The sequence below is a fragment of the Myxine glutinosa genome, chromosome 6, assembly GCF_964187855.1.
Source record: "Myxine glutinosa chromosome 6, kmMyxGlut1.1, whole genome shotgun sequence".
NCBI classification, from domain to species: Eukaryota; Metazoa; Chordata; class Myxini; order Myxiniformes; family Myxinidae; genus Myxine; species Myxine glutinosa.
Window position 1 is genome coordinate 179,115,105 of NC_136266.1, and position 12,400 is coordinate 179,127,504.

The 12,400-nt window shown below is 42.7% G+C and overlaps 1 protein-coding gene across 6 annotated transcripts in view; it reads left to right on the top strand.

Annotated features, from left to right (window-relative positions):
- Nucleotides 1–12,400, top strand: part of LRP1 (LDL receptor related protein 1) — a 524,929-nt gene that overhangs the window by 288,620 nt on the left and 223,909 nt on the right. For 3 of the 6 annotated variants that reach the window (XM_078780908.1, XM_078780909.1, XM_078780912.1), the window contains exons 18-19: nucleotides 1,009–1,146; nucleotides 1,929–2,009. In XM_078780908.1, coding sequence (XP_078637034.1) covers nucleotides 1,009–1,146; nucleotides 1,929–2,009 — 219 coding nt within the window. The remainder of the gene's footprint in view (nucleotides 1–1,008; nucleotides 1,147–1,928; nucleotides 2,010–12,400) is intronic. The other 3 variants (XM_078780910.1, XM_078780913.1, XM_078780911.1) reach the window with 1 other exon arrangement.

Below are 12,400 nucleotides of genomic sequence, written 5' to 3' on the forward strand. Positions count from 1 at the left end.
AAGTGATTCTTCACCATTGGGAGATAGGGCCAAAAACGATACATAGCAGGATATCTCAAAACGTTGTGGGTGGATTTGGACAAAACCTGGTGGAGAGGTTGCATATGTGACAAGGAAGAGTTGATTAAATTTTGGTGAAGATTCGAATCCGGATCCGGATGAGAGAATTTTAAAGTCATTTTTCACCACTGAGAGATCGGGCTAAAAACGATATATAGCAGGATATCTCAAAAAGGTATGAACGTATTTGGACACAACTTGGTGGACAGGTTGCATATGTGACAAGGAAGAGTTAATTCAATTTTGGTGAAGATTCGAATCTGGATCCGGATGAGAGAATTTTAGTCATTTTTCACCATTGAGAGATAGGCCTAAAAACGATATATAGCAGGATATCTCAAACAGTTATGAACGTATTTTCACAAAACGTGGTGGACAGGTTGCATATGTGACAAGGAAGAGTTAATTCAATTTTGGTGAAGATTCGAATCCTGATCCGGATCAGAGAATTTTAAAGTAATTTTTCACCATTGAGAGATGGGGCTAAAAACGATATATAGCAGGATATCTCAAAAAGTTATGAACGTATTTGGACAAAACATGGTGGACATGTTGGGTGTGTGGCAAGGACGAATTGATTCGATTTTGGTGAAGATCTGAATATGGATTCGGATACGATAGTTATTTAATTTTTAAGTGATTCTTCACCATTGGGAGATAGGGCTAAAAACGATACATAGCAGGATATCTCAAAAAGTTATGAACGTATTTTCACAAAACTTGGTGGAGAGGTTGCATGTGTGACAAGGAAGAGTTGATTCAATTTTGGTGAAGATTTGAATCTGGATCCGGATCAGTGAATTTTAAAGTCATTCTTCACCATTGGGAGATGGGGCTAAAAACGATACATAGCAGGTTATCTCAAAAAGTTATGAACGTATTTGGACGAAACTTGGTGGACCGGGAACATCGTTAACGCATCGCCAAACCCATCCTTTCCCTTCACAGCCCGGACCTGCCCTCCAAACCAGTTCTCCTGTGCCAGCGGACGCTGCATCCCCAAAACGTGGAAATGCGACATGGATGATGATTGCGGAGACCGCTCCGATGAACCCCCATCATGTGGTAATTCACAGCTCCCTCACTGTGAGTTGGAGCGTTAATGGTTTTCATTGATCAGACTTTCAATTGGATATTTCTTCATGAATGGATGATGGATTTTCCAAATTTATTAAAGAAGATTTGCCACGAAACGAATTCACGGTTATTCTTCGGTCTTTAACTGCATTTGCTTTGAATGTTGAATGCAAAAACTTTTTCGAGAGGCAGTTTGGGTGTGCGGGAGTTTTGGTGGGGTGACGTTGGTGGTGGGCGGAAGTTAAGAAGCAATTTTTACCAGGTTTGCGCATTGCAGCGACTCCCCTGGAGGATGAACCTTTGGCTGTGTTATTATCATTTCGTGAATCTGGCCTCGGTTTAAAATTCAGCGAAGATTACCGGGTTTGGTGTTTCTGCCATCAGCCTCCGGAGACTCCTTTCTTTCCCCTGTACTACCCAGCGATTGTCTAAATCCACATCCAATGCCTGCAATCATGTCATGTGATAAGTGCATTTCCTGAAATAATGATACCTCCGAAGCTCCAAACGAAAAACGAATTTGCAAATCTGAAATGCAATTCGCCATCATTGTATGAAATGTAATTTCGGGATAGATTACCCCCTCTTGAGGTGTGGCACAGTGAATGATTAAACCCCAACCCCTTTTGATGATCATCTATTGAGGCCTACTTTGCTGAAGGCCTTTCACTGCCTTTTCTGGCTTTTAAAGAGTTTGATGTACTGATCGGTGTGAATCATAAATCCTTGACTTCCTGGTTTGGTAAGCTCACCTTCCCTGTACCTGTTGTCTTCTCTCGTGTACCTCTCAGCATACCCCACCTGCTTCCCGCTTACACACTTCACCTGCAAGAACGGACGCTGCATCAACATCAACTGGCGCTGTGACGCAGGTATTGGACACTCGTAAAGTCTTGAGAATACTTGTCTGCACACTACTGCACACTACTTGTACACCCAGCAAGTGCAATTTCCATGACCCACTGTGTTCATGTAAATGAGCTCATCCATGACACCAAAACCAGTAAAAGCACCGCCAGATATTCCCAAACGTACATCATGGAAAATATGCCGAATGACAGCAAAATGTTCTGACGGTGCAATGAAAACCTGAGAAAGCAATCAAGGTGTGACATTGCGTTTTAAGATGGAACGGTGCAGCCAAAGGCATGATGTTCCAGTGAAAGGCCTAATGATAGTTATGTTCAGTTAAAGTCAAATATTCCGTTTAAACAGTGTAGTGAAAGGCATCATGGTGTAGTGTAAGGCCCCATAATGTCGTGTGAGGCCTCATGATGTAGTGTAAGGCCTCATGATGTAGTGTAAGGCCTCATGGTGAGTGAAAGGCATCATGGTGTTGTGTAAGGCCTCATGATGTAGTGTGAGGCCTCATGGTGTAGTGTACGCCATCATGGTGATTCCCCGTGAGGAATCATTCGTAGGCAACTGCGATATCCCTGCATTGGTTTATTAGCCTCGTGGTGTAGTGTAAGACCTGGTGGTGTAGTGTAAGACCTCATGATGTAGTGTAAGGCCTCATGGTGTAGTGAAAGGCATCATGGTGTAGTGTAAGGCCTCATGGTGTAGTGTAAGGCCTCATGGTGTTGTGTAAGGCCTCATGGTGTCGTGTAAGGCATCATGGTGTAGTGTAAGGCCTCATGGTGTAGTGTAAAGGCATCATGGTGTAGTGAAAGGCATCATGGTGTAGTGAAAGGCATCATGGTGTAGTGAAAGGCCTCATGGTGTAGTGTAAGGCCTCATGGTGTAGTGTAAGGCCTCATGGTGTAGTGTAAGGCATCATGGTGTAGTGAAAGGCATCATGGTGTCGTGAAAGGCCTCATGGTGTAGTGTAAGGCCTCATGATGTAGTGTAAGGCATCATGGTGTAGTGAAAGGCATCATGGTGTAGTGAAAGGCCTCATGGTGTAGTGTAAGGCCTCATGGTGTAGTGTAAGGCCTCATGGTGTAGTGTAAGGCATCATGGTGTAGTGCAAGGCATCATGGTGTAGTGAAAGGCATCATGGTGTAGTGTAAGGCCTCGTGGTGTAGTGTAAGACCTGGTGGTGTAGTGTAAGGCCTCGTGGTGTAGTGTAAGACCTGGTGGTGTAGTGTAAGACCTCGTGGTGTAGTGTAAGACCTGGTGGTGTAGTGAATGGCCTCATGGTGTAGTGTACGGCATAATGGTGTAGTGTAAGGCCTCGTGGTGTAGTGTAAGGCCTCGTGGTGTAGTGTAAGACCTGGTGGTGTTGTGTAAGGCCTCGTGGTGTAGTGTAAGACCTGGTGGTGTAGTGTAAGACCTCGTGGTGTAGTGTAAGACCTGGTGGTGTAGTGTAAGGCCTCGTGGTGTAGTGTAAGATCTGGCGGTGTAGTGTAAGACCTCGTGGTGTAGTGTAAGACCTGGTGGTGTAGTGTAAGACCTCCTGGTGTAGTGTAAGACCTGGTGGTGTAGTGTAAGACCTCGTAGTGTAGTGTAAGACCTCGTGGTGTAGTGTAAGACCTGGTGGTGTAGTGTAAGACCTCGTGGTGTAGTGTAAGACCTGGTGGTGTAGTGAAAGGCCTCATGGTGTAGTGTAAGGCCTCATGGTGTAGTGTAAGGCCTCATGGTGTTGTGTAAGGCCTCATGGTGTCGTGTAAGGCCTCATGGTGTAGTGTAAGGCCTCATGGTGTCGTGAAAGGCCTCATGGTGTTGTGTAAGGCCTCATGGTGTAGTGTAAGGCCTCATGGTGTAGTGTAAGGCCTCATGGTGTTGTGTAAGGCCTCGTGGTGTAGTGTAAGACCTCGTGGTGTAGTGTAAGACCTGGTGGTGTAGTGAAAGGCCTCATGGTGTAGTGTAAGGCCTCATATAGTTCTGTAAAAGTCCTGATATTACAATGAAAGGCCTGACAGGCATCCAAAGTCATAACACGCCACTGAAAAGCCTGATGATGCAATCAAAGGTTCAGTTCAAATGCATTGACAGTGCCATGGAAGTCTAATAGTGCTGTGAAAGGAATCATAGAATGGTAAATGGCATCACAGTGCAGCAATAGCCTGACAACGCAGTAAAACTTCTGACATCAAGTTGAAAGGCGTGTTAGTGCAGTGAATAAGCCTGATGTTACAGTGAAAGGGCTGGCAGTAGGATGTAAGGCCAAATGTTCCAAAGACAGGCCTGAAATGCAATTTGTCATCCTTGCTGCCGTCATCATTCGCGAATGCTTCCTGAACTGCGATACATTTACCAATTAAACCTGTGGGTGCATCGTTACCAAGATGTGACGGTGTCACTGATGTTACAGCGTCCCGACACGCATACTGGGGCAGAAACCTGGAAATGGCGAGAATTGTCTACTCTCATTTAAACACACTGATATTTTGAATCCCCACCTAGGTAGTGGTAGCAGACAAGTTCCCACCTTAACCCTACTCAGGCTAGGAGAGGAGGGGGGAGGGGGGGGGGGGTCAAAATGACACCCCACCTGTAGAAATTTCACGATTTCTCCATAACCCCCGTGAATTGCCAAAAAATTGCCAAATTACCATTACCCCCAAATAGTGTTTATACCAAATACTTTTTTCTTTGAGGCCTCGCACATCTTTTGATACCAAATTTATTCAAAAAATTGAAAATATGCATAAAATGGCGTTCCATCTCCGAGATCTTGGGGGAGGGGCGGGTCCAAAATGACCCACCCCAGGTTAAACGTACTTCGGAAAAGCCCAGCCTGGATAGGGTTAATGCACCTTCTTGGACGGCATACTCATTGTGGCAGCACCATGCCTGTGAAGCACCAAGGTGAGAGTGGACCGGACAGCTCAAAGGCAGGTGTGCTACGTCTGCACCATCCTGTTGGATGTTGCGTCAGTGAAAGGTCATTGAGGGATGTGTTGCATTGTCAAGTTGAACTAATAAACCAATGCAGGGATATCGCAGTTGCCTATAAATGATTCCTCACGGGGAATTGCTGTGCCACAAAAGATAACATTGCATCATGGTATTTATCGTTATGCTTTTTGGAATTGTGATGTTTCTTTATTGTTGCTAATAATTGTTTTCGGCTGAGTCTACATGACTGTCATTTACCACTTTCCTGACGATATCTGCCTTGTCCTCAATGTCATAATTACTCCCTTTTTGGCCAACCTCCAGAGAAAAAATCTGGCATTTTCTGTGACTCTGTACAGCTTCTCAATAGAGATTGAAAAAAAATACCTCAATGATAAAGATTTAGCTTTTTCAGTCATAAGAAAAACATTTCTTGCACGTGATGTAACTACTTCCTCTTTGGCTCAAATCCATATTCCCGGGACCTACTAATTTCTCCAGACATTCCATTCAAAAATGGTCTGTGCCAGTACACTCGACCGAGGGAATTGCAGTCGAAAAGCTGTTGGCCACACTGGGCCTGGGCTCGGCAACAATTTATACAGTGGAAAATGAGTAAATTTTACCCATCTGTCTCAATTGTCCAAAGCATGACAATGCTATTCTTTGACTAATTAATTGTGCATAAATAAAAAAAAAAGAATGGTGTAATTTCAACCTGTTATTTGAACTTATCCAAGAATGCCATTCATTGCCTCACACTACCTCTCTGCCAAATTTTGTCCGAATCTGTCCACAACTTTTTGAGATATCTTGTTCACAGACAGACAAACAAACAAACAAGAAATATGTCGTGCATAGCACGATACGTGTGAAAATCCGAAAATAAGTTGTGGCCTATGATGACCTCAAAAATAATTGGTGGTTGAATTCAGTGACCTGGTATGCAAATCCTCTTAAAATTTAAAGTCAATCAAATGAAAATTGAGGATTTTAGAAATTTGGCCTATGCTGACCTTTTGGCCTACGTTGACCTCAAAAATAGTTGGTGGTTGAATTCAGTGACCTGGTATGCAAATCCTCTTAAAATTTAAAGTCTATCTGATGAAAATTGAAGATTTTAGAAATTTGGCCTACGCTGACCTTTTGACCTATGTTGACTTCAAAATTACCTGGTGGTTGTATTCAGTGACCTGGGATGCAAAACCTCTTAAGGCTTAAGCTTTCAAGTCAATCAGATGGAAGTTGAGGATTTTAGAAATTTGGCCTATGTTGTCCTCAAAAATACTTGGTGGTTGAATTTAGTGACCAGATATACAAATCCACTTCACATTTCAAGTTAATCGGATAAAAATTGAGGATTGTAGAAATTCAGCCTATGTTGACCTTTTGGCCTATGTTAACCCCAAATATACTTGGTGGTTGAATTCAGTGACCAGATTTGCAAATCCTCTTAAAATTTTAAGTCAATCGGATGAAAAATGAGGATTTTAGAAATTTGACAAAGTTGGTAACCTTTGGCCTATGTTTACCTTTTGACCTTTAGACCCAAAAAGTAATAAGCTTCTTTTGTATGACCAACTCAACTATTTGGTGAAGTTTCATGAAGATGATGATGAAGAAGATGAAGATAGATGTTTACGTTATTACGTTTATTACGTTACGTTACGTTACATTACGTACGTTATTACGTTACGTTATTACGTTTACAATTGTTACGGATCTCAGAGACGGCACTCCCCTTAGCAAGGGGGGGTTAATCCCTTTGGCCAGTTAAGCTGGCCGTCTCTGGTCCTGGTACCTGTAACGCTCTTTTGCGGGGTGGAATTGATCAGGGTTATTGGTCAAGGTGTTCTCCCGAATACCTTTACCAATCCCTCCGCAAAACAGGGAGACAAGTACCGCTCAAACCACGGACAAGATGGTATTTGCCGAGCAGTTTAGCAATCCGCGGTTCGAGCCGTTATCAGAAGATGATGAAGATCTCCCATGATGAAGCTATCTCCGAGGGCCTTTCACTCACTCACCGCAGACAGGTAGGTGGTCTTACTGTCTTCTACCGACTCCTCTCCGGCCTTGCTCCCCCAGCTCTCTCTGTGCTTTGTCCCCCAAATATTCCTTCAGGTCGCACAAGATCTGCCAGCAACCCTCTGATGGATAAACTGCCGAAATCTCGGCTCTCTGCTCACCTTCACTCTTTCATTCCTCTTTTCTCCTGCCTCTGGAACAAACTCCCTCACTCCCTTCAATCCCACTCCTCCCTCCAGGTCTTTAAAACAGCTGTTCACCACCATCTCTTATCTTTCCCCATCCAAAACCTTGATCTTTTCTACCCCCACTAATTCACCCCAGATCCACCTTGTTTGAAATTCCAACTTCTTTCCTGGAAGTCCCGGCAGTGTCCATATGTTTTATACCTCTCCCACCCCTCCTTCCCATGCCCCCCCCCCAATAGCCCTCTCCCTCCCACAGATCTCTCGATGTCCCTGCTCTCAGATGTTGTGTTTGTGTTCCTCCCCCTCTCGCCCCATCTTGTCTACTGCTCCCCATGTTATATGTTTTATGTGTCGGGTTGTCTTTCTGTGTGATTAATGTTAGCTCTTTCACGAAGAAAAAAAAAAAAAAGATTGGTTGAAAATTTTGACCTGTAGGTGACTGACATACAGACAGGAAGTAATCAGCTGTTCCTGTAGGTTTCCTCTGCTGGGTAAAGCCTCAACTATGAGCACAAATGAGATTTCAAAAGAGTTTTTAAAAGATCTCTGGGATAAAGTTGTGGAAAGGCACAGATCAGGGGATGGTTATAAAATATTTCAAAGGCCTTGAATATCCCTTGGAGCACAGTCAAGACGATCATTAAAAAGTGGAAGGTGTATGGTACCACCAAGACCCTGCCGAGATCAGGCCGTTCCTCCAAACTGGATGGCCAAGCAAGGAGGAGACTAATCAGAGAGGCCACCAAGAGGCCGATGGTAACTTTGAAAGAGACCTCTATGGCAAAGACTGGTCACTGTGTGCATGTGACAACAATATCCCAAGCACTCCACAAGTCTGGCCGTACGGTAGGGTAGCAAGAAGGAAGCCATAACTAAAAAAAGCCCACCTTGAGTCCCGTTTGAGGTATGCAGAAAACCACTCCGGAGATTCTGAAGGCATGTGGCAAAACGTTTTGTGGTCTGACGAAACAAGATGGAACTTTTTGGCCAAAATGCAAAACATTACGTTTGGCACAAACCCAAAACAGCACATCACCCAAAGAACACCATCCCTACTGTGAAGTATGGTGATGGCAGCATCATTTTATGGGGATGTTTCCCATCAGCAGGAACTGGAGAACAGTCAGGATAGAAGGGAAAATGTATGGAGCAAAATACAGAAAAATCTGAGAGGAAAAGCTGCTGCCCTCCGCTAGAAAGCTGAAAGTTGGACGGAAGTTCACCTTTCAGCATGACAACGACCCAAAGAACACAGCTAAAGCTACACTGGAGTGGCTAAGGAACAAAAAGATAAATGTTATTCAGTGTCCCAGCCAGAGCCCCAACCAAAATCCAATCGAAAATCTGTTGCACGACTTGAATATTGCTGTCCATCAACGCTCTTCATGCAACTTGACTGAGATTGAACAGTTTTGTACGGAAGGATGGGAAAATATTGCCAAATCAAGGTGTGAAAGTTGGTAGAGACCTATCCCAACAGACTCACAGCTATTATAATTGCTGTCAAAGGTGCTTCCACCAAGTATTAACTCAGGGGAGTGGACACTTATCCAACCAAGATATCCTCGTTTTGTATCTTTGATTAATTATTTTTGAAATTTGTAGAATTTGTTTTTCACTTGGAAGTTGTGGGTTACGATGCGTAAATAAAGGTGAAAAAAAAGTCTGGTTTAATGCAATTCCATGCCATGAGATAAAAAGGTGAAAATGTTGAAAGCGAGTGTAGACTTTCTAGAGGCGCTGTGTATACTTCAATTGAAGTAAAATTATGATTTTAAAGTTCGCTTAAAAAAAATCCGAAAGTGTAGCACTTTTGAAGTAGTCTTATACATCACCCTATTTATCGTGTCCAACTATTGCAAAACTGAGGGTTCTTGGAAGTGACAAGAAAGCAATTTGTGTTGTACTATGTTCAAGTACAGTATATAACTCAATTTAAAAAAAAAAAACATTGTAAAAGTCGTTCAAAAATTAATTCCGGAATTTTACCACCATTGACGCAGTGGCTATTACACCACCTTACAGTGCCTTCAGAAAGTATTCACACCCCTTGACTTTTCACATTTGTTTTAAAGACTGAATTAAAATGGTTGAAATTTAATTTTTTTGTCACCTATCTACCCAAGATAATACCCCATAATGACAAAGTGAAAACATGTTTATAGAAACTTTTGTGGAATATTATTGAAAATTAAATACAGAAAGATCGAATTTACATAAGTATTCAGCCCTCTGAGTCAATACTGCAAAGATGTGCCTTTGGCAGCTATATTACAGCTTCGAGTTTTCTGGCGTATGTCTGTATCAGCTTTGCATATCGAGATTTGGGAAGTTTCTGCCATTGTTCCTTGCAGATCTGCTCAAGTTCTGTCAAGATGGATGGGGAGCGTCAGGGAACAGCGATCTTGAAGTCTTTCCACAGATAATTATCAATGGGATTCAAGTCTGAGCTTTGGCTGGACCACTCAATTTCTTGTTCTGAAGCCATTCCAGTGTTGCTTTGGCTGTATACTTGGGGACATTGTCCTGTTGGAATGTAAATCTTCACCGCAGTCTAAGGTCTTTTGCACTTTGGAGCAGGTTTTCCTCAATGATTTCCCTGTATTTGGCTCCATTCATTATTCCCTCTATCCTTACAAGTCTCCCAGTCCCTACCGCTGAAAAGCATCGCCAGAGCACAAAGTTTCATCCAAAGCCGTCCAGAATTTTTTGAGATATCCTGTTATATATCGGTTTTAGCCATATCACTCAATGGTGAAGAATCACTTTAAAATTCTCTGATCCGGATGTCGATAATTCGAATCTTCACCAAAATTTCATCAATTCTTCCTTGTCACACACCTAACCTATCTACCAGGTTTCGTCTGAATCCGTCCACAGCTTTTTGAGATATCCTGTTATATATATAGTTTTTTTTCCCCTATCATTCAATGATGAACAATCACTTAAAAATTTTCTCAGATCGAGATCCTGGTCTTCATTATAATCGAATCATTTCATCCTTGCGACATACCCTACCTCTCCACCAAATATCGTCTGAATCGGTCCACAGCTTTGAGATATCCTTTTCACAAACAAACAGACCGGGGTGAAAGCATTATCTCCAACCACTTTCAGTGGCAGAAGTAAACATATTTTGGGATTTTTATTATTCCTTTGAAAGTATTTTCAAGAATCTGATGTAAATAATTTGGTTTGCAGAAGCAAGGAAAGGCTCGAAAACAGGAAACCACAAATATGCAGACATAAAGGAAGAGTGAGATTGTGAAGCTTTTTCATGAACTTTGATGTTTACTATTTGTTCTCAACACAAGCGTCTCATCCAGAAGAACCACATGATCGCCTTCAGACCTATTCATGGTCCCATTGATCCCATATGGACAGAAACATTGTTGTCGACCCAGAAAATGGTTGAGGTTCTGGCACATGAACTATGCCAATGATTTCTGGAAGCGGACGGAAGGGAAGTGGGGGAGTAAAGGGTGGACGCGGGAGTCCGTGTATTTGGGCAAAATCAAAGCTCGCTTGCACGCGAGCTATGCCATTACCAGATGTTGACGCCGATCCAGGCCTGACTCATCTCGTGCATTGTTTAACAGATGTTTTCAACCAACTGTCTTGCTATCCACAGTCTGTCATTGACCATCATGGGATTCTTGACTCACTGGGGTCACACTGGCTCTCGGAAGGAGTGCAAGACCCAGGCCTGACTCATTTCGTGCATTGTTGAACGGATGTTTTCAACTCATTGTTGTCATATTCACAGTCGGTCATTGACCCTCATGGGATTTTGACTCACTGGGGTCGCACTGGCTCTCAGAAGGGGTGCAAGACCCTTCAATATAATTCATATTATTTCAATTCGTGAGCCGCTTGCTTTCATCAACAATAACAATACTACAATTATATAGTTGTAACGAAAATCGGTTTTAGTCCAGCAAAAGCAAACTTATCAAGGGGCTTTTTGAAGTCCAAAATAAACTAATTTGTAGCATCGTTCTGGACCCTTAGCAGACCGTTTACTCGGTGAACCTTTGTGTGGTTAAGGCCATTGCACAGATGTGACATCAGCCAAGGCGAGAAGATAATAGTGATAATATATTACAGATCTTAATCAAAAGATTCGTGTATGAGTAATGTGAGATTTTAAGGTTACTCACCTTAAACTTTACTTACTCACTTTACTAAGGTTACTCACTCACCTCGGTTCCTAGATATAAACGATAGCCGATTGTTTAAGAAAAACACCAAGAAAATAAATGTGGAGATGAAAATTGGAATTGCAGTTGTGAGTAGTCTTTTCAGATTGTGCTGTTCTTGTACTAGCGGAGTGTGTAGACGATCCGTTTCACTTCATCTCACGGTCGCAGCTCATCACCCTCTTGTTGGTATGTTCTGCTGATCACACCTTCAAGTACATTATCGTTATCCTGAGTTTTCAACCCTCTCGTGTGGTACCCCTTTAGAGGCCCGCTCCCTTCCAGAACACCGTTAAGTGTTCAAGGAATGTTATGTATTTTGAAGTGAATGTCAAAGCCATCCCAACTGTAAATTCCATCGAGGCAGTTCTTCTACATCGGAACCCAAACCTTTGGTAAATACTGAAAACCAAATTTAAAATCTGCTTTTGTCATTAATATAGAAATAAGCTTCCACAATGCAGGCTCACTGCACACGTCCGCTCTTTTGTTCCTCGTTTCTCCCATTTGTGTGACTGCCCACCCGAGGGTGTTCAATCACACCCGTCCTCCCGGACATGCAAGCTGGCGGTGTACCGCCATCTAATGTCATCCCTCATCCCTACCAGCCATATGTTCTACCCCAATCAACCTGATTTATACTAACCCTCTTTTGTTTCAGTTTACTGTGTTTCCTCCCCTCATATCTCCCCTCTTTTCCTGTTTCTTCCCTTGTGTTGTCCAACTGTTGCACCACTGTCAATTTTTTGCCAGTATACTCTCTTCCATGAGCTGAGATTTTGCACACAAAAGCAAAATATATACAATTCAAATTTTATCACATTTTTTCCTGTATTTGTTATACACAAAGTCGAGGCTCACGGAGGAGCTAGAATATTGAACGGATCAGGATGTAACAGAACAACAAAAAAAAAACTGTAAAAAGTGTGTGAAAACACACCAACAGCAGGGTTGAGGGACAAAATAGAGGGAGGCCGAATAAGCGATGTGGGGAAGAATGAGGGGTAGAAGAGGATGCGCAGCATGGACAAGACATATACAGAAGGAAACTCTTGAGAAGCGAAA